The sequence below is a fragment of the Vitis riparia genome, chromosome 7 (genome assembly GCF_004353265.1).
Source record: "Vitis riparia cultivar Riparia Gloire de Montpellier isolate 1030 chromosome 7, EGFV_Vit.rip_1.0, whole genome shotgun sequence".
Classification (NCBI taxonomy): Eukaryota; Viridiplantae; Streptophyta; class Magnoliopsida; order Vitales; family Vitaceae; genus Vitis; species Vitis riparia.
The window spans coordinates 8,384,523-8,409,736 of NC_048437.1; the positions used below are offsets into that span (position 1 = coordinate 8,384,523).

Consider the following 25,214-nt stretch of genomic DNA (forward strand, 5'->3'; position numbering starts at 1 on the left):
AATCAGATCTTTGAGAAAAACAATGGAGATGAAGAGAGATACTTGGGCATGTAATCTGTAACATTGGAAGCCATAATCGTGCAATCGTGCACTCGTCCCCTATTTCAGGCCACCAAAACAAAATGTTTCGATGTTTCGAGAAAACGTTTATTCCCTTGCCTTCCCTCATTTCTCTCTAGGGCACGAGAATCGCGATTCCCCAAAACAAACAAAGTCATCGGCGGCGTCGGAGACGGAAAGGGTATCCATGGAGTTATGGAGCGGAAATTGAATCCAATATATTGTGAAATTTAAAAGGAAAAGAGCTCACAACAGATTATATATAAAAGAAACAAGAAGAAGAAAAAGATAGAAAACAAGATATAAATGGGAATTAAGATGTAAAGGAGAAAATAGTTTTCATTATTGAATTTCCATGAAGGCCTTCCAGTTCCAGAAACTACAGCAACATGATGTATGATATATCATTTGCAATCCTCAATGTTCTAACAGAGGCCGGTACAGCAAAAGAAATCAATGCAGTTGTCCGTACAAGCATAGCAGCATGAGCAGCTACAACACAAAATTTCAAAACAACATAAAACTAAAATTAAACCAAAAAAAAACAATTGAGCGATTAGAGTGAAGAAGAATTGGGGACAGATATCGGAAAAGAAACGAATAATTACCATTCATCGGCGACTTTTTCCTGCTCGTCCTGTCCTTGTATGTCGTATGTTTTGCTGGAAATCTCTATGGATTGGGTTGGTGGCGGATCCATTTCTTTTCTCTCTTTCTATGTCTCTCTGTCTCTCTGGATGTGATGTATGGAAGTGGAAGTGAAAATGAACAATAACGGAGAAGAGATGGTGCGGAAGAAACCAGAAATCACGTGACTGCACTTCCCTTAAAGCCTAAAGGTCTCAGCTCAGTGATCATTCTTTTTTTCCTCTCTTTTGAGAAAAAAAAATTCCATAAAGTTTTGTGGTGTGGACTTTGGTTGACTAAATGATGATTGGAGAATCTGGGGCATTAGCCGTTCGATGGTTTTAGTAGACGACCATCCTACGGTTGTAAACCCCAAGTCCAAAAGTTGATCCTCAAATTGGTTAGGTGCCTTAAAAGACTGGCTGTTGTCCAATTGCTTAACTAACTGCGTGTAAAGGCTTTGGAAGATCCAATTTAGTAAACTCCACAAAACCTTCCAGCTTAATTATATTAAAGGAGTTCATCTCTCGTGTCATAAAATTTTATAGGCAAACATTAGGGTATCCATTCGGATCCTTAAAAGTATATGTTAAAATTTTAATCGTTGAATATTACAGAAATAAATTAAATTAAGGTAAAATTAAGTAAAAAAAAAATTGGGAGCAAAGTACATTGTAACGGAAAATAAAATGTACATGTAACATTTTTTTTTTATGGATTATAAATGAGTTTGAAGAGATAGTCCAAGTCATTGAGATATGGATTGAGCACATGCCACGTGGAATCGAATAACACCCACATTTAGTGGGCTTCTTGGTTGTTTTTGACTTTGGGGTTTGTCATTGTTGATAATTGCTGATGGGCTATAATAAAGGCTAGTTTTATATGATGGGATCATGGGAGTGAGCTGTCACCCTATGGTTTTTGGGCATCCAGGTTAGGGACCAGAGAAATGGCATAGGGAGCCCAAGAATCATGAATGAATCAATGATGAGATTCAATGCATATCATCGCAGTACATACTTTTCATATTTGGACATATACAAGATTTAATCGTCAATGGCGGAAGCACATTTTTATTTACTTGAAACTTTGAAAAAAAAATATATATTATATTTAATTTTGTCTATAATCAAAGCATTTTACCTGTGTTCTTGTATTGCCAAAGCAAAAGTTAATCGCAAGAGTTGGAATGAAGATCTGACCAAAAGAACAGCTGAAGGTTTGGAAGTTGAACGTTTGAGCATAGCAGCAATCCATCACTCTCAGCAGGCAACCAACAACAGAACCGGAGTTTAGAAATGAAACGACTAATATCAAACTGTCACGTTGAGTTGTTCGTAAAAATGAAAGTGAACGGTGAATACAGAGGCAGCTTTAACCATCCAATATCTACACGTTCACTTGGCTCTTCCGATTGTACAAGGAGGTGAGAATATTACACTGGCAAGTGTCATGGTAAAAGAGCTTTGTAATCGCTGTAGCTCTAAATTAGTAAATAGTGTACATACAAAACCTGATTCTAGATCTCCCAGTCCATACTAAGCTCCAGGACAAAGAAGCTTTGCTAATTCATAGACGAGGTGTCATCGATCAAAATGAGGCCCAGGACCTACTATTGCTACTCACTATAGCCGCGAGGAGATCTATGAAGCAGTTGTTGACGAGAGCCGCCGTATCAGCAACGCCCGTGTAAAAAGGGAAAATGATGATTCACCCCCACGTACGCTTCTTTTTAGCACCATAATTAATAGGGCTGGGAACATTTGCAGGAGGGCTGAGATGATATGCTCTCTGACCCGAATGCGGAGGAGATAAACTAGGAAGGGCCTCGAGGGTAGAGCGTGGGGAATGATGAGAGGCCACTGTTAAGTCGGAAGTTTCACGATGAGATTGTTGGCCAGTTCCACTGGAGAAAAAGAGTAATGCATGAAGCTGGGGCCAGAAACCGTGCAAGAGTTGAGATTACCAATTTGAGAATGCATTTGAGTGAGTGATCTGGAGATGCAATGATGGAAAGGGAGGGGTAACTCGGAAAGGAACTACTACCTGGCCTTTTTTCCTTTTGAGGTTTTTTTCCTTGGAGATATTGGCACCGGATCAACTCTATCATTTGACTTCTCTCTTGATTTGTTAGCTTTATCCTGTTAAAAGGTAACATATGCTACATAGTATCAATTACCATCCTTCAGCAAAAACAAGCAGTGTGGCACTGATAACCTACCGGCAATTTCATTCCACTAAATGCTTGGGTGAGAAGTGGCACATCCAGCTGTGTTGAGTTTTTCAGGAAACGATGTTCCAGTAACTTGATAGCTGGAGGCCTCTCTGCAGGATTTCTTCGAAAGCAACAACGTAAGAAATCCTTGCCTTCCGACGACAATGTTTCAGGTATGGGTGGGGATTCTCTCATAACCTTGAACATAGCAGCAGCCTGCAACAACAGAAGAAAATGTAACCAACATAACTAACAAATACGAAAATGACAAATGACATATTAAGTCCAAAGGAAGTGGAGGAAGAGAAGTTAAATAACAGTTAAATGGAGAATATAAAAGCTGCAGCAAAGAGATGATGTGTTCTCACATAACCATGCTTCAATGTATATCCTTATAATGCGAATAAATGATAATATGGAAAAACAGCATACTTACATATACAATGGAGATAGAGGTTTATGCTAATTAAGTGATCAGTAGAATGAGATACAGTGATTCAAAGAACAAAATAAGTAATTTTCTTGCACCTTCAATGAGCCAAGTTGGGTAACAGAGTTTTCAATCAGGTTTATGATGAAGAAATTTGTCAACTAAAAGCATATATAACAACAAGAATGATAAATTAAACAAGCACTGTGCACATAGAATGCAGATTTATAATACAGTGCCCCTCATTCTTTCCAAGTGTTGCAAGGGAGAAAAACAAGAAGCAGCTAAAATAGAAGAAAGAGGCTGATGGCAAAATTCCAAAGAAAACTTGTTCTTTCACAGGCCCTTAGTGAATTTTAGCATAATGGAGGATGATTGTGTAATGATGACTAATTCAAATGAGCTCAGGTCCTAATGAATCAAGCACATTATGGAACATTAGGTGCTTACCCCTTCATACTCACTCCAAGGAGGTTTTCCATTCAGCATTTCAATAATAGTACAACCCAAACTCCATATATCAATAGCAAAGGCAAGATCAGAACTATGATCTTTCTGCATCACAGCTTGCATGAGCTGCCAGAAAGACAATGATGTCAGAATTAGGAATGCCATAGATTATAAAGAATTAATGTAGCGCCTATAACACACCTCTGGAGCCATCCAGTATGGACTTCCCTTTAGAGAAAGATCAGCTGCTGCTCCAGTTAGCTGAGTAGAAAACAAATCCCAAAGTTTTAAAACTCGAGAAAAGGAAAACCGAACTAGCAAAAAAATCATTAGAATAGCAAAAACAACAGAATCACAACAATAACAATTATTATGCCACCAACTTTCCTGAAACTTAAGCTGTGTTAGGACTTAGGATATGGGCCCACAATTATACCAAGCTAACACCACTGTTATACGTGGACCCATATCCGTGGGAAGACAAATCAACAGTAGTTAACAGGTTATAAATAAATAGATGGAGGAATAAATAGTAGGAGAGACTCAAACTCAAGAGCTTTAGTTAACCATACAGCTGATATACCATGTTAGACTACCTAACTTTTTAAAAGCTTTAATTGCTAGGAGATGTGCCCATTATATATACCAGGCTAACAATGGTGATGATAAGTTGCCGCAACAAAGAAAATGTAGCTCAGGTCTCTATTTTGACTGCAGACCTGATGACCATAACTATTATATCTTCCCTTCCATCCAATTCATTTGCATGACTAATAAACATGTTTTGACCACAATCTATGGTCCACGTCTGTTTTTGGCAGTCATTGTCCACATCTCTAACACCAACTCAACCCCCCAATTATTTGAGCCAAACTTTCAATATTAGAAGAGGACTAAAATTTGTTGGAGGATGAACACATGGGTAAATTTTAAGATCAAGTATTTGATCACTTAGTATAATCTTTCTGATAAGAGCAGGATAATAGCATGAGCAAGAATATATTACAGAGATACACAGAGAATAATCTCTACAATAAGAAAATCTAATTTCCCATTTACGTTTATATATAAACAATGTAATCTTAAGTCTGATTCACTTCAATGAAATGGTAGGAAGAAGTTGATTGAGACAAAATAAGTGTAGGAGAAGACACACTTCCTCTATACAAAACATCAATGAACTGAAGATTACTGATAATGAGAATCAATTGGTTACTGCCCACATAAATGAAGGCATATTATAGCAGATATGACAGCTGTTTTTCATTTATAAGTTTAAGAACACAGGAATATTAGGTTGTTAAGTTCAGAACTCACATGTTTAGACATCCCAAAGTCAGCAAGCTTAACAACTCCAGATGCATCAACAAGCAAATTAGCCCCTTTGATGTCTCTATAAAATAGGATAGTCGAACTTACATGTCAGAATTGATATTCAAAGAGGAGGAAAAATTACACTAGATAAAAGATATTAAATCCCCAAAGACACAATGCAAAATACATAAGCCCTTATCCCATCAGTCTATCTGCAGCTATAACTGCAAGAGGCATGACAAGAATCAGTGTTGTATACTTATTTAATGTGCTAAAGGCATGCATACAGGGATAAATTAATCAAGCTAAAGAAATACACCAGATTAAATATGCTAAATCTCCAAAGAGAAAATACACAATACGAAACCCTTTTCCCCAACACCATTTACAACTGCAAATTTTAACAAGATGCAATTTGATACTCTCCTTTGTTAATATGATTGTGTTCTGAGATTAATTTCATCACTCTGGTAAATAATAATAATAATAATAATAATAATTATAATAATAATAATAATAATCCTATTGTTACCTGTGTATTGTCTTTGTGCTGTGTAAGTAAGCCAGCCCAGAAAGAATATGGCGAGTAAAATTGCGAACAACAGATTCTGTAATAGCTCCACAATGTTCACGGACATATTTATTAATTGAACCAGGATGAACATATTCCAGGTATATATAAAGCCGGTCTTCAACCTGCATAGGCATAAAATTGAGATATTAATCAGTTAAGTTACTATGGAAATCTAACAAGACAAATGTTAAGCATGGATACCATAATCTGCAACTGGATCACTCACTGTTTCACTACCAAAATACTGCACAATGTTTGGATGCTTTAGTTGGCTAAGAATTTTAATTTCCTGGAAGAATGGAAAGAAGGAAGAGGAAAAAACCATAAGTTTGTACTGAATTGAAGATATTTATAGCTAAATACAGCAAAGAAATAAGTATAATCTAATTGTAATAAATTCATAAATATTATTGATACCATGACAACAACCTAAGGGGGACACGGATAAAACCCATCAAAGTTGGCCATATCAAGGACTTCATAGGCTGAATAATCGATTAGATGAAAAGTGGGAGAATTAACAACTAGTGCTATGGTGATTAACCGACCATTTAGCAATGAACATTGTAATAAAAAGTAGAAACCCCAAATGTGCCAGTAGGTAACTCATTTTTTTAACTTCTTTTACACATCAGAAGATGGATGAGGTTTTCCAAGGAGTCAGATGACAAAGCATAAGCAAAATAATGAGCATAAAAGGCTACAAGTATATCCTGTGTGATGTGATATGTAATTGCATAAGTTCACAAAAAGAACAAAACAGATTTTGTGAAGAATACTTAAAAACAAAAAACAACAACAACAACAATAATAATAATACTTAAAAACAAAAAAAGTAACCAAGACACTATTCACAGTTATAGGCTTTCTATTGGCCGTTGGAGATAACTTTGGATAAACTCTAGCTAATTATCCAGTTATTTTATTAGAGTATTTATCTGTTTTTTAATTTTCATAAAGATGTGTAACCCCTAGTTTTTAGCTTTCTGTTTCTTAGGTTCCTAGTTCTTAGGAATATTTTATTTTTCATAATTATCTTCCTAAATAGATTGCCTATATATTTAAGGCTTGCATTCTCAATAAAATAGAACAGAGAGTTGCATTTTTCCTCTCTGATTTCATTCCTTGTACTAGCTCTAGCTCAAAACATGGCCATTGGGTTGAGTCTTGCTGAGGAATGTCTAATACATAATTTATTCTCTTATTTGACTACAAAAAAAAGAAAAGAAAAGAAAAGAAAAATAACTAGGATATCTAATCCTTCTTTTGAATCAACTGACATGTAATGAGCTTTGGTATAAAGTGGTACAATTTCACATATGTGACACCCAATTGCTTGGTATAAAGTGATTGTGATGGCTCATAAGTCATAACATGAGCTTTGGACCCTTATGAAAAAATTTCTTTAAATGGATTGAGTCCAATGTTTAACTTGCAAAATCATGAAATATAACTAAGTTGATTAGGAAAGTATAGCAATAGCTGGAGGATAACCTGCTCTAACTGCTTTATACTCTCTGCAGATTTTGGGTCATCAGGAAGCAATTCAACTTCTTTCATTGCACATAGAGCTCCAGTTTCTCTGTTAGAGGAAAAAAAAAACAAAAAACAAAAACAAATACTAAATAAATATTAAAGTTTACTGTAACAGAGACATGAACAGAATGAAATTCACATACCGATTGGTGGCAACATAAACACTTCCAAATGTTCCACGCCCAATGAGCTTTCCTTTTTGCCATTGGGTTGTCATTGGAAATGACTCTGTTTTAGCAATAACAGGATGAATAGAAGATGCCTGTGGAGGTGCCACCACTCCTGGAGGAAGAGGTAACCGATGAACATTGGCATGGCTATTATTTTCACGCCGTGCTGTTAAGGTTTCAAGGGATATTTTTGGATGCAACGGTGATGCAGGTCCACTGGGGCTTCGGGGATTTACATGGGGACTTTTTACTGTTGGACTGTGAAGGGGAGAATTATCCGTACTAAACATGGTTTGCTCAGGGGACATTTGAGGAGTGAAGCCTGTGACCATATCAAAGACAGGCATCTCTGGTGCTGACCAACCTTGAAATACTTGAGGAGACACATTTTGAGAAAGGAACCAATTCCCAGTACTTGTTCTTTGTGGACTTACTGCAGGACTTGAGAGGGAGCTAGTTGGAGCACTCCTAGTAGGAACATCGAGCTTGAAGTTGACTCGATTGTTTTTCACACTATTTTGACCTTGAGGCAGGTATCTAGATGACAGTGTGTCAAATTGCTCCATACTCTTTCGGGCTTCATTGTAAGCAACCTTACTGAAATAGTAAAACAAGTAAGCATGGAGGTAATATTCAACACGCTGCAGGAGGCACTCGTTAGGAACATGTAAATGCATAAGAACCTAAAAACATGAAGCTGCTACAGGCAAACACATCCTGGTTGCCTGTCAACCACTTAGAATTAAGATTTTTAATTGTCAGCTAACTCACAAGAAAAGAAATCATTTCCACCTGATATAGCAGATTTAAGAAATAGGTTTTGAGAAGATGAAAAACAGAAGAAGAATACTCCTAAAGAAAAACAAGTTTGTGAAATCCATGTCATTACCAAAAGTAAAGCCATCAGTGTGCTAAAGATCCAGTCAAGTAGACCAACTATTACCAAACTAGTTAAGGGTCAGCTGCATTGGACGCTGACATCTCAGATGAAAAAAATTAAAAAAGACTATACCTAAGACATAATTTCACTGTGAAATCATATAGCAAGTGAATCAACTTTTGAAATATTAAAATATATATAGATAGCCAATAGCATTTATCTGAGTGAGAATCCATATATTGAAGCTAAATTGATTTGCAATAACAATAGCTGATCAATATTGTGAGCAGTAGAAGAGAGGATTGAAGACAAATAAACCCCCTGAAAGTAATCTTATCGTGCTAGTGCTTGCAGGAAAGGATGAACTTTTGAATCTCCCATCAAAAAACATAAAATAAAAAAAATAAAAAGAAATTAAACAATATAAAGGAAAAAAAAAATGAAAATGATTGAAACTTGTTCACACAGGATAAGTTTCTGGTGCATACTGCATGCAAAATCGCTTCTGGTTCTTTATGTTCGGGCACAGGTTCAGAGTTGCAAAACTTTATCAAATGTATGATAATAGATGAGGTAAGATTCTTCAATTTACATGATAGCCACAATGATTAAGCATTTTATATGCCCATGAATTGAAAGCAGAAGTTTTACCGTCTGTTTGATTAGTGAGAAAATGTAGAAAAGCAAACGAAATTAAAGTCTTGAATATCATGTTTTCTTTGGTTGCAAAAACAATAAAAAAATCTACCTGTCAGTTGCGGTGCTTGACACCGCCACCTCTCCATTCCCATCTCCTACAAAACTATTTCCTTTATCCCGGTCCTCAAAGCCTCTGCTCAGGCCCTCTTTAGGCGAAGGAAGAGGGCGATCACAATTCAAATTCGAATTGGAGCCGCCGTTGCGACGAAAAAGCAGAGCCAATTCCGGGCGCGGCAGCGGATGCGGCACCACGGACGACAGGCGCTCAGACGAATGGTCGAAACTGGAAGACGAAGAGGGCAACGGCAACAGATCCTTGGGCTCCGCTGAACTTCGCGATCTCACAAGTGCGTCAATGTGATTGCCCCGCACATGACGGAGCTTCCTGGCACGGGTGAGACGGCGCCGCGACGAAGACGTGGAAGAGGAGGAAGAGGGAGAAGAGAAGGCAATGTTCTGCCACCAAGGCATTGCTGAGGTAAGAAAACATGGTACGAAAGTGAAAACGAAGGAAAAAAATGTTACGGGAGGACGGCGGTGGTGGTGAAAGAAGGAGTTGATGGTGAGTGAACGGCGGCCATGAGCGAAGGAAGCTGTAAACCTAACTGCGGAACGAACATGGAGGTTAGAGGCGAACGAGGGACGTGGCCCGACAGAGGGACGACTTCTTTCTCTCTCTCTCTCTCTTTCCTGTAACGCGCTTTACAACATATTTCCAACCGAAACCCCAACGGTGGGTGTCCATCTTGAGGTCAAGATGCCCTCCGCTCCAACCAAGTCAAGCCTAGTTGTTCGCCTTCGCCCGTTGCTTTACATTTACTCTTTTCTAATTTATTTCTTTTAATAATTAATTTATTATATTCTCTCATCATCCCTTTCCTTTTTCACACAATCAACCATTAACCCCTATCTTTTTTTTTTCTTTTGTCATTAAAATAATTCATACTATTATTAGTCAATTAGGCATCAGATACATATTGTATTACATAATAGCGTAAGTTGTACTCCATATTTTTGGTAAGCAATTCTTAACCGACTGGGAGGAGGGACGGAGGTATAGAGTAGAAGATGACAGTCGACATGGTGGAAGGATTTGTTTTTAATATAGAATAATAAGTTTAGATATTTGTTAATAACAAAGAGAGAGCCGACTTTGTCTGTCACATGTACGTGTGTACATAGATAAAACTTGTAAGTAGTTTGGATTCAAAATGTAAATAAAAACGGTCGTTATAACGTAAGCAGCGGATAATGGTAATATCGGGAGTAATTTAGATGGGAGCTGTCATGAAAGTAAACAAGGCGCCAGCTCATTGTCAATGGTCATCCGCGTAAAAAGAGAGCGGGCCCACACTTTTGGCGCTTCTACTGACGCGTGTCATGTGTAGGCCATCTGGTTTGTCTGATCCTATACGTGCGTCTTCATGTGAAGGCCGCTAGGTTGAGGTTTCATCTCACCATATCTAAGAGACTTGGCCTTCATTCCGTACGTGGACTGACCTTTTCGCCGGCTAACGAATGAATTCCGTCTGTCTTTGTAGCGGTCTTTGCACACGGACGAGTTTACGGGTTATGGAAAAAAATTTTACAGAATAAATTAGGGCCGCTCTGGAGCAACCAAAAACAGTTTTATGTGCTCTCAAATATTTTTAAAACTAAATTTATTTATAATGTTTTATTTTTAATTATTTTTTTATAAAAATAATTAAAATATATTATTATAAATATTATATTTTCAAAAAAATTCTCCAAAACTTTTTTTTTTTATCAAGAAAATTACCTGACCTGTTTTCTAATATGAAAAACGATCTTCTGTTTCCAAAAAAAAAAAAAACTATTTTAAAAAAATTATAAATTATTTTTCAAATTAAGTTGTCAACAAGTTCTAAGTTACTTTTAAAAACAAATTTTTATTTGAAAATTTAAATATTAAAAATGAGATCCCATTTATTTATATTATTTTCCATTCTCATTTAAAGCATAGAAATTATAATAAAAATATATGTTGAATGATATTTTTTATTTTCTGGAAAATTTAACTCAAAAAATGTAAAAATAAAAAATAAAAAAATGAAAACACAATTTTCAAATTTTTCTTAAGAAAAGTGAAAATTGTTTATTAAAATATTGAAAATAAAAAATGAAATAAAATTCTATAAAAGAGCTTATAAGACCTATAAAAGAAATGCAAATATTACAAATATTAAAAATATAAAAAAAAACCATTAGTATATATATATTTCAAATTTAAATAGTGTTTTGTTTTTAATTATTTATCTAAGCTAAAAACCCCATATATAATTATTATGAAAAAACAAATTTTTAAAACAAATTCTTATAAAACTGTTTTTGTAATAACCGAGGAATGGTCAAATCCTCGGTCAAACGTAAGAGTGCCGACCGTCTTGGAACAACCATTTCTTTTTACATTTTGTACTTCACTTAAATATGTTGTGGTGGTTGGTTAGGGAAAAGAATGAAAATGATGAGAAATGATAAAATTAAATCAGATAAAAATTATATCCATTCCTTGGTACCAAAACTTGAAATGGTATAAAACCATTCCCAACCTCCGATTGGGACTACTATTATATGGATTCAACCAAATTACAAAGTAATCAGTAAAGCTCAAGAACCTCAGAATCAAAATTATCCGCAGTGGGGCAGCAACAGAAACTGAACAGGATGAAGAGGAAAGAAGCAGTTGAATTAGAAGAAACAGTAAAAACAAATTTTCCAGAACAATTCAGAATGTGTTATCCACATGGGTTTCTACAAGCACAAATTCAGCTACCACCCTAACAGCAAGCAAAACTTATTCTCTGACCGCTTGCCCTTGTGTTGAGCCAATGTGAATTCCAAATGCCCCATACTGTCTACTTCAGTGTTCTATACCTCTCCAGATTCTGCTCTCTCTAACTTTGCTGCCACGATCTTACAAACCGGCATCGTCTCGTTCTTGCTTAAAAGCTTTAATGAAGGGTGAACCTCCACATCATGCATGAGTATTCTATCCCCAATATCTAGGTTGCTCACATCTACCTCAATTTTTGAAGGGATGTGTTCGGCCGGGCAAAGGAATTTCAAACTAGGCCTTATCCTGTTCAGGTAGCCCCCTGTTTTGGCATATAGTATGGTAGTTAGTGTATCAGAATCGTTACAAAAGTAATCAGCCAACATGCAATGGATTTAGTATGTCTAAGTGTTGAGTGGGGACTAGGTGGTGGTGCCCTTTGCTTTTTGCTACTAATGACAAAAACATGTATTGATAAGGTGAGATATCTAGTCTGATAGAAATCACTTGTACTATTTAGCGACACATGTGACAACAGAATCAAAGGTCAATAAGGACAAGATGTGACAGAGGAAAATGAACAAGATCTCCAGAAGCCGAGTTTTATTACCAATTTCATTAGAAAGCATTGTAAGACCTCATAAAAAATGAATTCAACAAACTAAGTTCTATGAGTATTTTTAACCACTTTGCAAATATGTCTATAGTAAACACCAAAATGAGAAGGAGCCTGAAATGAGGTTAATCACCGATTGGTTCTGTTTACAACAGATGAGATTAAGAAAATCCTAAAAATTGTGGCAGTGACAAAATCACAAACTCTTCATCACAGAACTAATTTACTTTAGTGCAAAAAAAATCCTGCAGGCCAATAAACTACACTTCTCTAAATATCTTTTCAAAATTTTCCCGATCTGGTTACAGAATTTTGCAAGTTCAAACATCTATAGTGTTCCAGGCTTTCAGCACCTTTGAAACAATATCCTTTCAAATCATCAAATCAAACAAATGAGTATCCCTAGACTATCATAAGGGAAATAATAATAATAATAGCTTCCAACTCCCAAGCCCTAAAACTCAGGACCTCAAAACAAGGTCCAAGCACTGTTCTACCATAGAATATCTAAAAGAGACCCTGGCATCCAAATGCCTCATCAAACTTTACTTTCCATTTATCAAAATTCCAGGAGTCAAGAGATCTAGGGCCAAGCTTATCAAAAAACTGATTACATTAAGCCTGCACCCCACTGTTAGAATGGCAGTGGTAAGAGATAACATCCAAAGCCTTCAAGAGTGATATAAAGTGGCCAAATAACATCACTAATATCAAACTGAATATTTGGCCTACATGGTTCTAAACTTAGATAATATATTATAATTTATCAAAATGCCAAACAATTATAAAAAACCGATATCATAAGCAGCTAAACATCAATCACAGTGTAAGGAATGATAAAATAAAGGCTTTCTTGATATTCTCTGGGAACAATATAATCCATATACATCTAAACTAGCATAACCCAAATCACTGAAACTAAACATATGGACATGTATAAATATGTTGTTTCTTGTAAGGCTATAATCAGATTCTGCAATCTAAAATAACTCCATGGCTGTTCGATGTAGTTGCTCTCACAACTTTCATTTGGCCCAAAGAAATCTTAGCTTAACTAAACCTAGCCCATGATTTGATTTTGTTTCTAGTGACTTAAGAAATCAGGAAAAGAAGTGAGTAACCGAAGAGCCTACATAAAAGTTTTGTATAAGACTGGTATGCCATCCTATTTCACAGAAAATGAAATCCTAAAACCAAAAAATTGGACTCATTCTCTACCATTTTGAAGAAAAGTGGTGCAGTGTTAACAGAAAAATATCTCACATTAAATTACCACAACATCCTTGAGTGGGAAGTTTCCAATACCAGTTTAGGATCTAAATTTTCCTTAAGGAAAAATAGAACCTAAGAATCTCTCTTCAATTGAAAGAACAAAAGTTCAGAACTACAGAAGCTCCCTCGACAGGTCAAGCTTCTAAGCCCATTTACTATTGAAATTTCATGGTTGAGATGACCTAGATTTTTCGTAGGGGTGGCAAAGTTTAATATGATTCGCCAACACAACACAACACTAACCCAACACGCTTTTCGTGGATTTGGGTTGAACATAAATGGGTTTGGGTCAAATTCATGTCAACCTACATAATTTGTTTAATAAATAGGTAATTTTTGGGTCAACCTGAATTACACAAATTTAACCCAAATTGACCCATTTAATAATACTTCTATTAACCTAATTATACTTTTAAACCATTTAACTTATTTTAAATTTGCTTTTAAATAAATACATCAATTAAGTTATAAACAGTTGACACATTAATCATATAGATATATACAAGATTTAACTCAAACACATTATTCAATAGGAAAACCTGGTTATTAAATAGGTTGCACCATGTATCACTTATTTAATAATTAGATAGTATTTGAGTTTATGTTTTTGACATGATTATTATTCACGTGGGACTCGGGTTGAGCAATGTGGTAGAATACCTAAGGTTTTACATGACATGAACAACACACCAACACAAATTGCCACACCTAATTCTTGTATCAATGTTTTAACCATCAAGCAAAGACTATGAAGCCTCACTCCTCAATTGTACAAGCATTACTACAAAGCACTAAAATTCACCATTTCCAGTTTAGGTTAACTTATAAGGAAATGATACAACATTGAGGGGAAAAAAAGGACAAACATCACTACCACATACACACCCACAGACCCATAAACAAAGACAGGAGTCACAGGAGGAAGAACCAGAAAAGCAAAGAACCAACCTTTCTTGAGACCAGGACAGACGTCTTCTCCTTTGAAAACAAGGGGCACATCAACCTTCAACTCCGAGCCCTCATCAGCCCAAGCAAACACTAGGTTCAAAACCTTTCCTGTTGCTTCATCCCTATGAATCTGCAAACCCACATAAACCAAACCATGAAATTTAATCAAAATAAAATCAGTTTCGACACGCTCATGGAAAAGATAAATCAATACTCACCTTGAGAGGAAGTACTGTACCAGATTCAAGGAGAACCGAGGATCCGGACCCGGCACGGATCTGGAGCGGAAACGTCGTAGAGCAAATGAACTCCGGTTCTACGGACTTGAGTATGGCCTGAATCTGCTTCCTCTCAGTGGTCAGGAGACGCTTCCTGGACACCGATCTGCCATTGATATTGCCTCCGGTAAGGAGTTGTTGGGCAAACACGACGGCCGGGATTCGACCTTGCGCTCTGTCTCTAGCGGAGACTTTGCTTCCGGTGAACTCTCTAGAAATGGCTTGGATCGTGTGGTACGCAGAAGCTGGAGGTGATGATGAGAGATACAATGACCTAGGGTTCGATACCGCCGTTCTCAGGCGGCCGGCGGCGGCGCCCCACCACGTCGACATTATCGTTCGCTGCAAATGTGTTTTGCGTCCAGATTTTAGGAGGGTTTTGCGATTTTGGGTTTAAGGCTCGTGGAGGCATCATTTTGGGCTTGAGGGATTGGGCTTGGATGGGACGAGCGAGGCTGTTTGCACCCAAAAACCCATGTAAAACAAATAAAAGCCTATTGGGCCCACTATTATGTACTTGGGCATTGGGTTAGGTCGGTGGTATGTGAACAAGCCCATGATCAGCTAGAAAATTCGAATTTGAAACAAGTTGGGTTGAAACTTAAAAGTTAAAAGAGTCCAAATGAATATATTAATTAAAACATGATAATAGAAATTTTCTTCAAATGATAAACAATTTCCAGCCAAAGCGGGCTACTTTTGGCCGGCTAGGGTTTGAAAACCCCAACCTCTCTTCACAAAGACTCCAGCATTTGTGAAAACAACATGAAATCTTTTTCCAATCTCCATGTATACAGAAAACAAGATTAGGATAAAATAAAAAAAAGGGTAGTGTCAAAAATAATGGCTGAAAAAGAGAGCATCCGATGGAGGACAACGTCAGAGTCAAGATGCAAAATTATAGATACCCATGTTGACAAAAGGTGACACAACTTTTCATTTTAGTAGAGCCATCAGAGCAATGCCCCAGGAGCAGTAGTGTATAAATAAGAAGTGGGGTGTAATTGGGGTCTAATGTCCATGGCCATAGCACGCCAATTTCAGGAACCAGGTCTGGTCCTGAAAAGGAACGTTCCCACGATTTCTGTTTCAAAATTCTCAAGGAAATTACGGCATGAAGAGAAGCACCAAGTCAAAGACTCGGCTTTTTTCAAGCTGTGAATCTTGAAAGCCCACCCTTTTCTTTTACCGACTGTGGAATCGGATTTGATTGAAGCATGATATTATCATTAGATTTGTTGAATGAGTCGGCAGAGAGACGAGCAGGAACATGGTTTGTAATTTGTCTTCAAGGTTGCAGATTATTTTTCTCTTGCTTGTTTTAACAAGCAATTCAATCTTAAAAATTGTAGTAAGAGAAGTGATTTTAGGATGAAGAGGTTAAGATAGGTTGTACTCCAATTGAAGGCATTCAAGAGGTGTACAGTATCAGACACATCTTTTTTCTTTTAATATTTATTTATTTATTTAAAAAAGTCATCATCATAAGCCATTATTGTTTCCTTTTTGGACTAGCACATAAAATGTGGTTATTTAATTAGCTTGTATAAAAAGTGATGGGTGTGTAAAGATAAGAGCAAAAGCATTTGGAAGGATATGCAAATAGGGACACCAAATCCTCTGGTGCTGACTTCTCTAAACCAAACAGAATAATAGCAGTTGATTTTGGCATTTTGCGTTTTGGTGTAAATGTAATCAGAAAATGCCTTTTGTCTGCACGCATTACCGATCTTGTGGACAAAATAGCTTATATAAGCCACTTCTTTTCACACGCCATGGGTATTTTTTACGGTAAATTCAATTATGTACTATGATTTTCCCTGTGAAATTAAGACCGCTCACTTGTGTGGCCCTTGGAAGAAATTTTTCAAATTGCCATCATTTTCTTGAACGACATTTTTAGGAGGCTTTTGGTCTCATGTACTATAAGTCAAACGGTTGGAAATTCTTATTTCTTTTCATGTGCTTCACGAGGGTTTGAACCCAAACAGCGGGGGAATTTGTACAACTTTTCTTTCTGATTTCATGGGAAGGTTTTATTTTTCAAGATTAAGTACTCGAAATTATTGACTTGAATCGATTTTCACTGAATGGACTACAAACGTTGTAAAAAGGGTGCATGACAAATCCGAATACCAGTGTGGGAAGGGTGGAATTGGAAAAGGGCCGCTATGGAAACGAAAAGAGCGTTGAAAGGAAGGGGAGATGGGGAGAGGTTGAAAATTGAATGACGGTGAAATGTAAGAATATTCGTGTCCACTTTATTAAATTATTAGTAAATAAATAAAGCTGTGTTTGTTTTATTGCTCATGCACGTGATAAACTTGCCCCCCAAAATGTGAAAAGTCAAAGCTAGTGAATGAAATAAGAGGCAGCGATCGTGACCAAAATGGTTTATTATCTGCATGCGCTGATGTACAGCCACCTGGCGCCTCACCAACTCTTCTCCCAACACGTAACCAGGTGCCTTTTTTAACCTCATGGTCCTATGGTTTTAGGACAGGGTTAAAGTGAGCTCCCAAAACCAAAAGGCTCTAAAGATTTGACTGGCCATAATTTGCACCACGAAATTAGATCATTTAATGCAATTCTGAAAGTGAAGCAACATCTTAACTTGAACAGCACCGATATTCAATGGCTATGTTTTTCCCTCATACCGTCCAAAAAGTAACACTGCCTATTAAATGTTGTAATAAATTAAAAGCAGTCAAGAATCTGGGAAATGCCCCGAAATGACCAAGTAACCCGGTGTGACCCGGTGGGGCACCCGATGAATTAAAGAAAATCAGCAAAGAAAGGGGCGTTTCGGAACTCAGCTCATTCAGACAATAACAGTGAGTCTGAAAATGTAGCAGAGGGAGGGGGTGGTTCACATTAAATAGGATGAATCTCTGCGCACGCAATAGCTCAACAACACACTGGACGCAGTCAGAGAGGATCAGCGGAGGCATCAGGCATCCCACCTTCCTTTTGTCTCCTCCACCTCCTAGATCCCACTGTCTCCTCCTCCCTCCTACGCCATTTTCAACTTCTACTGACGTTGTCCTCTCCCTGGCCCCCCAACCACTCTTTCTTGTTCGTGTATCACATGATGACTTGTAGAGTTGGGTGTGTATAAGCCTCTGAATCAACGTCCATAAAAAACATATATAATATTGAGAGAAAATTTTGAAGTGACGTGAGTAACCGGTAGCGGGGTAGACCTGACGGCTGAAGAGGGTAGCTCCATCAGTTGGGGGAGGGAGGCAGCTTAAGGTTTTGTCACTTCGATGCGAATGGAGAAAAAAGGCACCTCCTCCACAAACAGGTCAATCAAAACTAGTGTTGGCAGGCGGGTCAGAAGGTGACGGGAGACTTCCCCTTGTGTTTGTGTGTTAGTGTCTAGTGAGGCTTCGTACCTCTTCTGACCGGTAATAGCAGGTCGTTCCCACCACCCCCTTTGTGTGGGAACTCGTGCGCGGTTATGGAAGGTTGTAGAAGCATTTAATTAGCCAATCCGGGAACAATGTGCCAAATGTGCTCTGCCCCTGCCTTTTACGCAAATGCCCCTCGTCTCAAGACTCTCAACAAGATGGTCCAGATTCTTTTTAGGGTCTGACGCGCCGCTTGATTTCGTGCCACCTACCACTATTGTCTAATTACCTCCTCACCCATTTGTCTTTCCCAAAATTACCACTTATTTATCCTTTGAAAATTTGAATTTTATTTATTTTCTTTCATATTAAAATTTTGATTTATATTATATTATAATTTTCTAAATTTTTTTTGGTTAGAATTGAAAGGAATAAATTCTTCTATTTTTTATATTAAAATAAAATTACATTTTCCATAATATCTTTTTCAAGCTAATTATTATATCTTGGTAATAACATATTGCTGTCATCACCCACCTTTAATTGACCTACAATAAATAAAAGATGAATTCACAGCATCCATCATTTGAAATATACTTCATCAAGTTGTGCATAAAAAAAATTTAAAGTAAAGGGGGTAGTTTAGTAATAAAATAGAGTTTCAACGGCGGCAGAGGGTGAGTTTGACATTAGCACGAGACACCGCAGGGACAAAGTGGTAACTCAGAGATGCATTTACTTGTTCAGAATAAGAGGACCTTAACAAAATTGCTCCAAAATATATAACAAAATCAATTATTAATCCAACGGTTTATATCACTCCTAAATATTCAACGGTTCATGATACGCCACACCCTGGGTTCTTTGTTATATTTGACACGCTTGTGAAGGCTCTCGGCCCTTTTTCTCCTAACCTTTCTGTTATTATTACTAAATTTTCTATTTTTATATTCTCTCTCTAATTTTCTTGAAATAATAATGGGAGATTTTTCTTTTTCTCTCTGCAAATCCGATCGTTCGCTGTTGCACCCGAACCCTAAACCTAACCTCTCTGGAATGAAGCAAAGGTTGGACGCTTGGCCATTTTGAATAGTTGAATCTTCGACAAAAAGGTCCACGCTTAGTTTTCTCACGATCGGTGCTTTGTTGTAGATGTTATACACTGCAAAAGAAGAGTTTGACACTTTGATCGAGGAGTTGAAACGAAATCGAAGAATATCAGAGGTGAGATTTCAACCTTTATGATCCTTTCTTTTAGTATTTCTGGTTTTGATCATCAAAATATGATAAGAGTTATGGTGGATAATAAAAGAACTTGCTGTTTGGATGGCGAGATTGTTAGGAGTGATGGTTGTGAATAAGGAGATTTTGCAGATTTGATTCTCAATTAGAAAAACTAGATCTTCAAAGATCCGTGTACCTAGTGTGTTGCATTTGAAAAAGATGAAGTTAGAGAAAAAAAAAGATAGAAAGAGTTTCACAGAGGGAAATAACGGTGATGCGTGAGTTTCAACGCAACGTCGTTACTAGTAATTTCTTATTAAGGAGTTTAAACGACTGTGTTTTGAAGACCTTTTTATTGTTTGAAAATTCTTGCCATATTTCTGATGATCAGTTTACAGTCATTTCTTCTTCTGTTGGTTCTTCTCTCTTCCTTTCTCCTTTTTTTTTTTTTTTGTTTTTTTCCTTTTTTTTAAATTACAGTGACTTCAGTATCCTTTTTCTTGGAAGCCACTGTTTGATTATAGATTTCGTATTTGACTCGACAATGTCGGTTCAATAGAAGAAAATATTGATGTGGAGATTTGAATCTTTTTATAGCGATTTGGTTCTCCAAACTAGAATGCTGAACAAGGTTACCTTGGCTATTCATCGTTTTGATGGCTCCTTAATATAATATGTTTAAATCATTATTTTTCTCTTTCTAGTTTTCTAGATCTTTTTTTTTTTTTTTTCATGATTTTTCTACAGAAACCCTTGGCAAGAGGAGGGATGTAGAATTCTTTTATCTATTTCTCTACTTTTGCCTGCCAAACTATTCATCGTTTTGATGGCTCCTTAATAGAATACTGTCTTTTTTTCCCTGTTCTTGATCATATTTTTGCAGTTGAGTAGAAATGTCATCATCTAATTCTCCTTGCGCGGCGTGCAAGCTTCTCAGACGGAAATGTACGCAAGAGTGTGTATTCGCACCCTATTTCCCACCAGATCAGCCTCAAAAATTCGCTAATGTCCACAAGGTCTTCGGTGCAAGCAATGTTTCAAAGCTACTCAACGAACTAAATGCCGCCCATCGAGAAGATGCCGTGAATTCCCTAGCTTATGAAGCGGAGGCTCGTCTTCGTGATCCCGTCTATGGCTGCGTCGGTCTGATTTCAATTCTTCAACAAAGACTCAAGCAAGTTCAGAATGACCTTTTCACTGCCAAAAAGGAACTATCTGCATATATTGGTCCCTCAGCGATGCTACCTATTCCTCAACCTGCCGGCTGTTTGCCACAACAACACATGAGTAATCCTTGCTCATCGTCTCAGATTCCTTATAATACGCCTCCAATGTTGGGTCTTCCCACCGGTCCAACACATGGTAGGCAATTGGTAATACGTGAGCCGCACCAAACGCAGCAGTATCAGCATCAGCAGCAGATCCTTGAGGCTCAGCAAATAGCGGAAGCTGTGGCAGCAAGAGAGCAACAAGAGATGTTGAGGACTTATGAGCAGCAGCAGCAGCAACAACAACAACAACTGCTTGTTAGGTTCAACAGTGGGTTTGACGCAGGTGGTACGGTTGGTGCAAGTAGTTTCAACCAGATGACTGCTGCAATTTCACCATCCCTGGCTTTGGGTCCATTTGATAATTCTTATCAGCTTGAAGAACAGCAACAAGAGCTTCATAGGCCCCAGATGCTGCTTTCAACCCAAACACAACCTCAACAACAGCAACCACAGTTACCTCAACAGCAACAAGTAGGGGTGTGCACGGATCAGTCAGTTCGGTTCTGAGCATTAAAATCAAATTGAATGACTTCAATTGATTTTTATGCATGAAGAATCGAACTAAAAATTTTCGTTCTTTTGGTTTTTTTTTTTTTTTTTTTGTTAACTTGGGCCAAAACCCAAAATCATATAAGAGAGTGCACAAAAAAATTTTAATAATACGATAATAACATATTGTTTCAGGCTGCTCAAATCACATTACTTCCACTCATTTCAAATGATATTAATATAGCCAATGACGTGAATAACTATTATTAAAGGGCTTATGTGAGTTATACGATTCAGGGTCCTATGAAATTTCATATGATAGATGTGCATTAAATTAATAATGTAACCTTATAAACATTCGTATAATTTTTTACTTAGTCTTTTTAGGTGAAAAACGTGGATTGAGTTCAATGTTATATTTAGAAAATCCAAATTATAGAATAAATAAAAATAAAAATTGATCAGATTGAATCTATTCAATCCAAACCAAATTGAATCAAGTTTAAAATTCGGTTTGGTCAATTTTACTGCTTCAATAGATTTTTAACACATTCCTAACAGCAAGGATTTGGAAGCAAGGAGGGTGGGAGCGGGGGCCTATCTTTTTGAAGTCTTGCAGCTCAATCTTTCAACGATTTTTCCTTCTTAGGTATATTCACTCTCTCTGGTTATTTATGGTTTATGATCGTACGCATGAAGGTTTCTGAATGTTTGATGCTTGCATTTCTGAACTGTTTTGATGCGATGCCTCTTGTGTGAAAATTTGGGTGGTATTTGCAATATTTATTAGGGGAGTGGAAGGGCAAAATTACTCATTATTGCATAGTACAGAAGGGTGTTAAGAGAATTACTGTCTTTTCATTGCGTGAAGTGTCCATTCATCAATGATAAATGGCCCCATCAAAACTTGCAGCCCTGGTTTCTTTCCTTTTCTTCCCTTGTCTTCCCTTTTTTCTTTTGAAAATATATTTTGCCATCTTCTCTCTCTTTGACTCTTTGCTGGCCTCTACTAGCAAATACAGTCTACAACGAACTGTAATTGTTTTGTCTTGTCTTGTTTAAGCTATTGTTGCTTGGAATTGGGAGTGAAGACAGGAAGAGAAATCAAAGAAAAGTCTGTCAAGTTTGTTTTGCACAAACCAATGGACAAAATGGGGTAATTACATGGCTAAATGGGTGTTGTGGGAATTTGGCTGCGTCCTACCCACTTTTTAACAATGCCAAATCAGTTCATGGTATTGATTTAGAAAAATGTTTCCTTGTTGAAGACAATACTAATTACTACCCTTGTTGCATTGTAGGCTTTGATTTCTTATCAACTGGAGGGTTGCAAATAGTTGCATGCAAAGTTCTGTTATCTAGGCTTTGAAAACACCAAAGGCTTAGATGGAATGTGGGAGTTAAGTCACTGTTGGTTTTGGTGTTTGAAGGAGGCTATTTCTTTGGTGAAACATTTAGGACACCACCTCAAGTACAGTTCTCTTCTTCTGGTTTCATTTTGCATTGATTCCTATTACACACTTTCTTCTTTCTAATGTGCACCTTAGGTCAGAATCGGAGTATTAACGTGGTATTTATTTTTTTTATTTAATTTTAAATAGAACTTTAATATTCAATAGTATTAAATATTAAATTATTTATTTTTTAATATTTTATTTTTATTAGATATTAAAAAATTAAAAAATCAAACACCCAATATAAGACTAGAACATCCTTCTTTGATTTAAAAATTTATAAATTAGAATTGAAAAGTTCTCAAGGCCTTCTTTTTCTTTCTGAAACTTTGACTTGATTTGGGAGACAGAACCTGTACCTTAGTTTTGTAATATTTGTTTTGTAACAGTGCAGAACGGGGCTTACAAGATTTGCTGTGAGCCACTAGGTCATTTATTGTCCATCAGTAGAAGCTGTTGCATGGGGAAGGGTGGTGAAAAGCTGTAAGTTTTTTAACTTTTTATCTTCTTTTCCAAGGTGTACTCACTACTCACCATTAGTTTTAAACCTCGACATTAATCGACCATTGATGGTTATGATATAGCAAGTCGGTATTTCACATTGGGATATCAACCACTTTGATTTTTATTGAAGTTTTGTGTACATGTAGACTGCACAACGCTACAAATTATACTGATTTTTGTACCGACATTAAGCAGAAAATGAGGGAACAAAAGGAAGGAGATGATTTTTGAAAGTCATCATGTAGTGGGTGGGCCACAACCTCTACCATTTGTTGATAATGATCTTCTTTCTGAGTCTTCTAAGAACAGACATGTTTGACTGATGAACTGGTTCATCCTGGGGCTTTTTATTATCATATTCTTTCAGAGTTATCATTAGTTATTCAAGCATAGAATTATTATATATTCTATGAAATAGTTTTTGAAAACCTTTCTCTTTACGAGGACCCCCAACATGATGATACTTTTAGGTCTTGGGAGTGGGTGATTTTATGATAGTTGTTTCTACATCATGAAGTAAAATGAAATGAGGTTCCAAGCAGATAGTACACAGATTGAGACCAAAAATGATAGGGTCAAAAATAATGGCTAGTAAGGAGAGTATTCAATGAAAGGACATTGTCGGAGTAGACATGCAAAATTATGGATACACATGCGTGTTGACAAAAGGTGATACCACTTTCCATTTTAACGGAGCAATCAGCAATTTTATAGAATTGATTAGGGTGTGATTGGGTCCATCCTCCATGGCACGCCAATTTCAGGAAACAGTAATAGTCCTGAAAAGCAACCATCGATTCTTCCCACGATTTTCTTTCAAATTATCCAGGAAAGAAATGTACAGAAACTCAAAGTCAAAGACTCGCCTTTTGCAAAAGTGATATAAAGGCCAGGGGTTTTGTTGTATTTCTGTGCAGTATCTCGCCATTGATTGGTGCTGTGGACTGTGGTGTTTGAAATCCTTTCCTTTTGCCGACTGTTGAATCAAAATTGATTGAATATGGAATTCTCGCGAACTTTTTAAAGGGAAAGGGAATGAATTGGTTTTTTTTTTTCTTTTTTTTTTTTATCCTTTTTAAAAGGCCCAAATTCAATTTTTTAAAACATAATTATCAATTAATTAGCCTAATTGTATCTAGAAATATAATATAAAAAAAATCATAGAACCATCAAATACATACTTGACATGAGAAATTCAACCTAAATCTTAGCAAATGTAAAAATCATGTTTGTAAAAACAATTTATTGAATATATAAAAAAAATACAAATTTAGCTGATTCGAATGTTGTGGATGGACAGAAGACTTATGCCACCAGCACTAATAATTCTTCATCATGTTGATAGCTTGAATTTTTTACTTTTGCCTTTTATACTCAAAAGGACTTTCAAGATTTACTCAAAAGATTTTGATTAAGCACTACGATTTATTCGAAATTAAACACTCCATAATTAGGGCAATAGATGTTCTAATTTTTCTGAGGCAAACTTAAAACATGTTTTCATATAGCAGTCCATAATTAGGGTAGTAAATGTTATAATTTTTTGGGGGCATATATTGTAACACCCCCAACCTTAAATTAATGTAAATTCATAATTTATTTAATTAAGAAAACTAAAATTTTGGGCTAGTTAAATATGATAAGGCTTTAATTTTGGGCTTTTGAAAAAAATAAATAAAAGAGGGCAAAATTGTCTTTTCCCATTAGAAACCCCAAATATATATATAAAAGTTAGATTGTAGAATTCCAAGGTCATTCTTCGAATCAAGTCACTTAAACCTAATGGAAAATCCTATAAACCTAATGAGAAATCTTATAATACGCCTCTATGGATTAAGGTTTTCATACAATTGTCTTTCACTTCTAGAGAAAAAGAGAGTTATAATATTCAATCTCTCTTCCTTTTATTGGAAGTATGTCAAGATTAAGGAAGAACTATCAAACAAGAAATTTTGAGTTTATGAGACTTTCGATGACATCAATTTGATTTTACAACACTTGGATTCAAGGTTTGGAAATATTCAAACCTAAAGGTTAATATTTTAATCTTAAA

At 36.5% G+C, this 25,214-nt stretch overlaps 3 protein-coding genes across 9 annotated transcripts; 1 reads left to right on the forward strand and 2 right to left on the reverse strand.

The window, feature by feature from the left end:
- Positions 1-1,981: 1,981 nt before the first annotated feature.
- On the reverse strand, positions 1,982-9,678 carry LOC117918436 (mitogen-activated protein kinase kinase kinase 5). 3 transcript variants are annotated; one of them, XM_034835098.1, is made up of 11 exons: positions 9,008-9,676; positions 7,353-7,976; positions 7,168-7,255; positions 5,900-5,962; positions 5,632-5,795; positions 5,103-5,178; positions 3,987-4,046; positions 3,786-3,911; positions 2,912-3,121; positions 2,737-2,831; positions 1,982-2,596 (listed from the first exon to the last, which is right to left on the reverse strand). In XM_034835098.1, the coding sequence occupies exons 1-11, from the start codon at positions 9,427-9,429 to the stop codon at positions 2,401-2,403; spliced, it is 2,124 nt and encodes a 707-aa protein (XP_034690989.1). In that variant the 5' UTR covers positions 9,430-9,676; the 3' UTR covers positions 1,982-2,400. The 3 variants fall into 3 exon arrangements, with proteins under 3 accessions (XP_034690989.1, XP_034690991.1, XP_034690990.1); XM_034835100.1 differs by having other exon boundaries at positions 2,406-2,552; positions 9,008-9,678; XM_034835099.1 differs by having other exon boundaries at positions 2,465-2,622; positions 9,008-9,677.
- A 1,819-nt stretch (positions 9,679-11,497) lies between these two features.
- LOC117917302 (50S ribosomal protein L25) lies at positions 11,498-15,237 on the reverse strand. Its single transcript, XM_034833529.1, has 3 exons — positions 14,807-15,237; positions 14,589-14,718; positions 11,498-12,074 (listed from the first exon to the last, which is right to left on the reverse strand). Exons 1-3 carry the CDS (start codon positions 15,197-15,199, stop codon positions 11,848-11,850), a joined length of 750 nt encoding a protein of 249 aa, XP_034689420.1. The 5' UTR covers positions 15,200-15,237; the 3' UTR covers positions 11,498-11,847.
- Positions 15,238-19,148: 3,911 nt separating this feature from the next.
- Positions 19,149-23,497, forward strand: LOC117917849 (LOB domain-containing protein 36). 5 transcript variants are annotated; one of them, XM_034834278.1, is made up of 6 exons: positions 19,149-19,443; positions 20,327-21,185; positions 21,765-21,852; positions 22,267-22,359; positions 22,505-22,674; positions 23,047-23,497. In XM_034834278.1, exons 2-3 carry the CDS (start codon positions 20,337-20,339, stop codon positions 21,810-21,812), a joined length of 897 nt encoding a protein of 298 aa, XP_034690169.1. In that variant the 5' UTR covers positions 19,149-19,443; positions 20,327-20,336; the 3' UTR covers positions 21,813-21,852; positions 22,267-22,359; positions 22,505-22,674; positions 23,047-23,497. The 5 variants fall into 5 exon arrangements, with proteins under 5 accessions (XP_034690169.1, XP_034690170.1, XP_034690173.1 ...); XM_034834279.1 differs by lacking the exon at positions 22,267-22,359 and having other exon boundaries at positions 23,047-23,140; positions 23,308-23,497; XM_034834282.1 differs by lacking the exon at positions 22,267-22,359 and having other exon boundaries at positions 23,047-23,140; positions 23,357-23,497.
- The last annotated feature ends 1,717 nt before the right edge of the window (positions 23,498-25,214 follow it).

Excerpts from the sequence above, each read along its gene's own strand:
- LOC117918436 (XM_034835098.1), bottom strand. The coding sequence starts at position 9,429 with ATGCCTTGGTGGCAGAACATTGCCTTCTCTTCTCCCTCTTCCTCCTCT. Across the intron at positions 7,977-9,007 it reads TCAAGCACCGCAACTGACAG|TAAGGTTGCTTACAATGAAG; the intron begins GTAGATTTTTTT and ends TTACTATTTCAG. Across the intron at positions 5,796-5,899 it reads AGTATTTTGGTAGTGAAACA|GTTGAAGACCGGCTTTATAT; the intron begins GTGAGTGATCCA and ends ATGCCTATGCAG.
- LOC117917302 (XM_034833529.1), bottom strand. The coding sequence starts at position 15,199 with ATGTCGACGTGGTGGGGCGCCGCCGCCGGCCGCCTGAGAACGGCGGTA. Across the intron at positions 14,719-14,806 it reads GTACAGTACTTCCTCTCAAG|ATTCATAGGGATGAAGCAAC; the intron begins GTGAGTATTGAT and ends GTGGGTTTGCAG. Across the intron at positions 12,075-14,588 it reads CTGTCCTGGTCTCAAGAAAG|GGGGCTACCTGAACAGGATA; the intron begins GTTGGTTCTTTG and ends ATGCCAAAACAG.
- LOC117917849 (XM_034834278.1), top strand. The coding sequence starts at position 20,337 with ATGTCATCATCTAATTCTCCTTGCGCGGCGTGCAAGCTTCTCAGACGG. Across the intron at positions 21,186-21,764 it reads AGTTACCTCAACAGCAACAA|CAAGGATTTGGAAGCAAGGA; the intron begins GTAGGGGTGTGC and ends CATTCCTAACAG.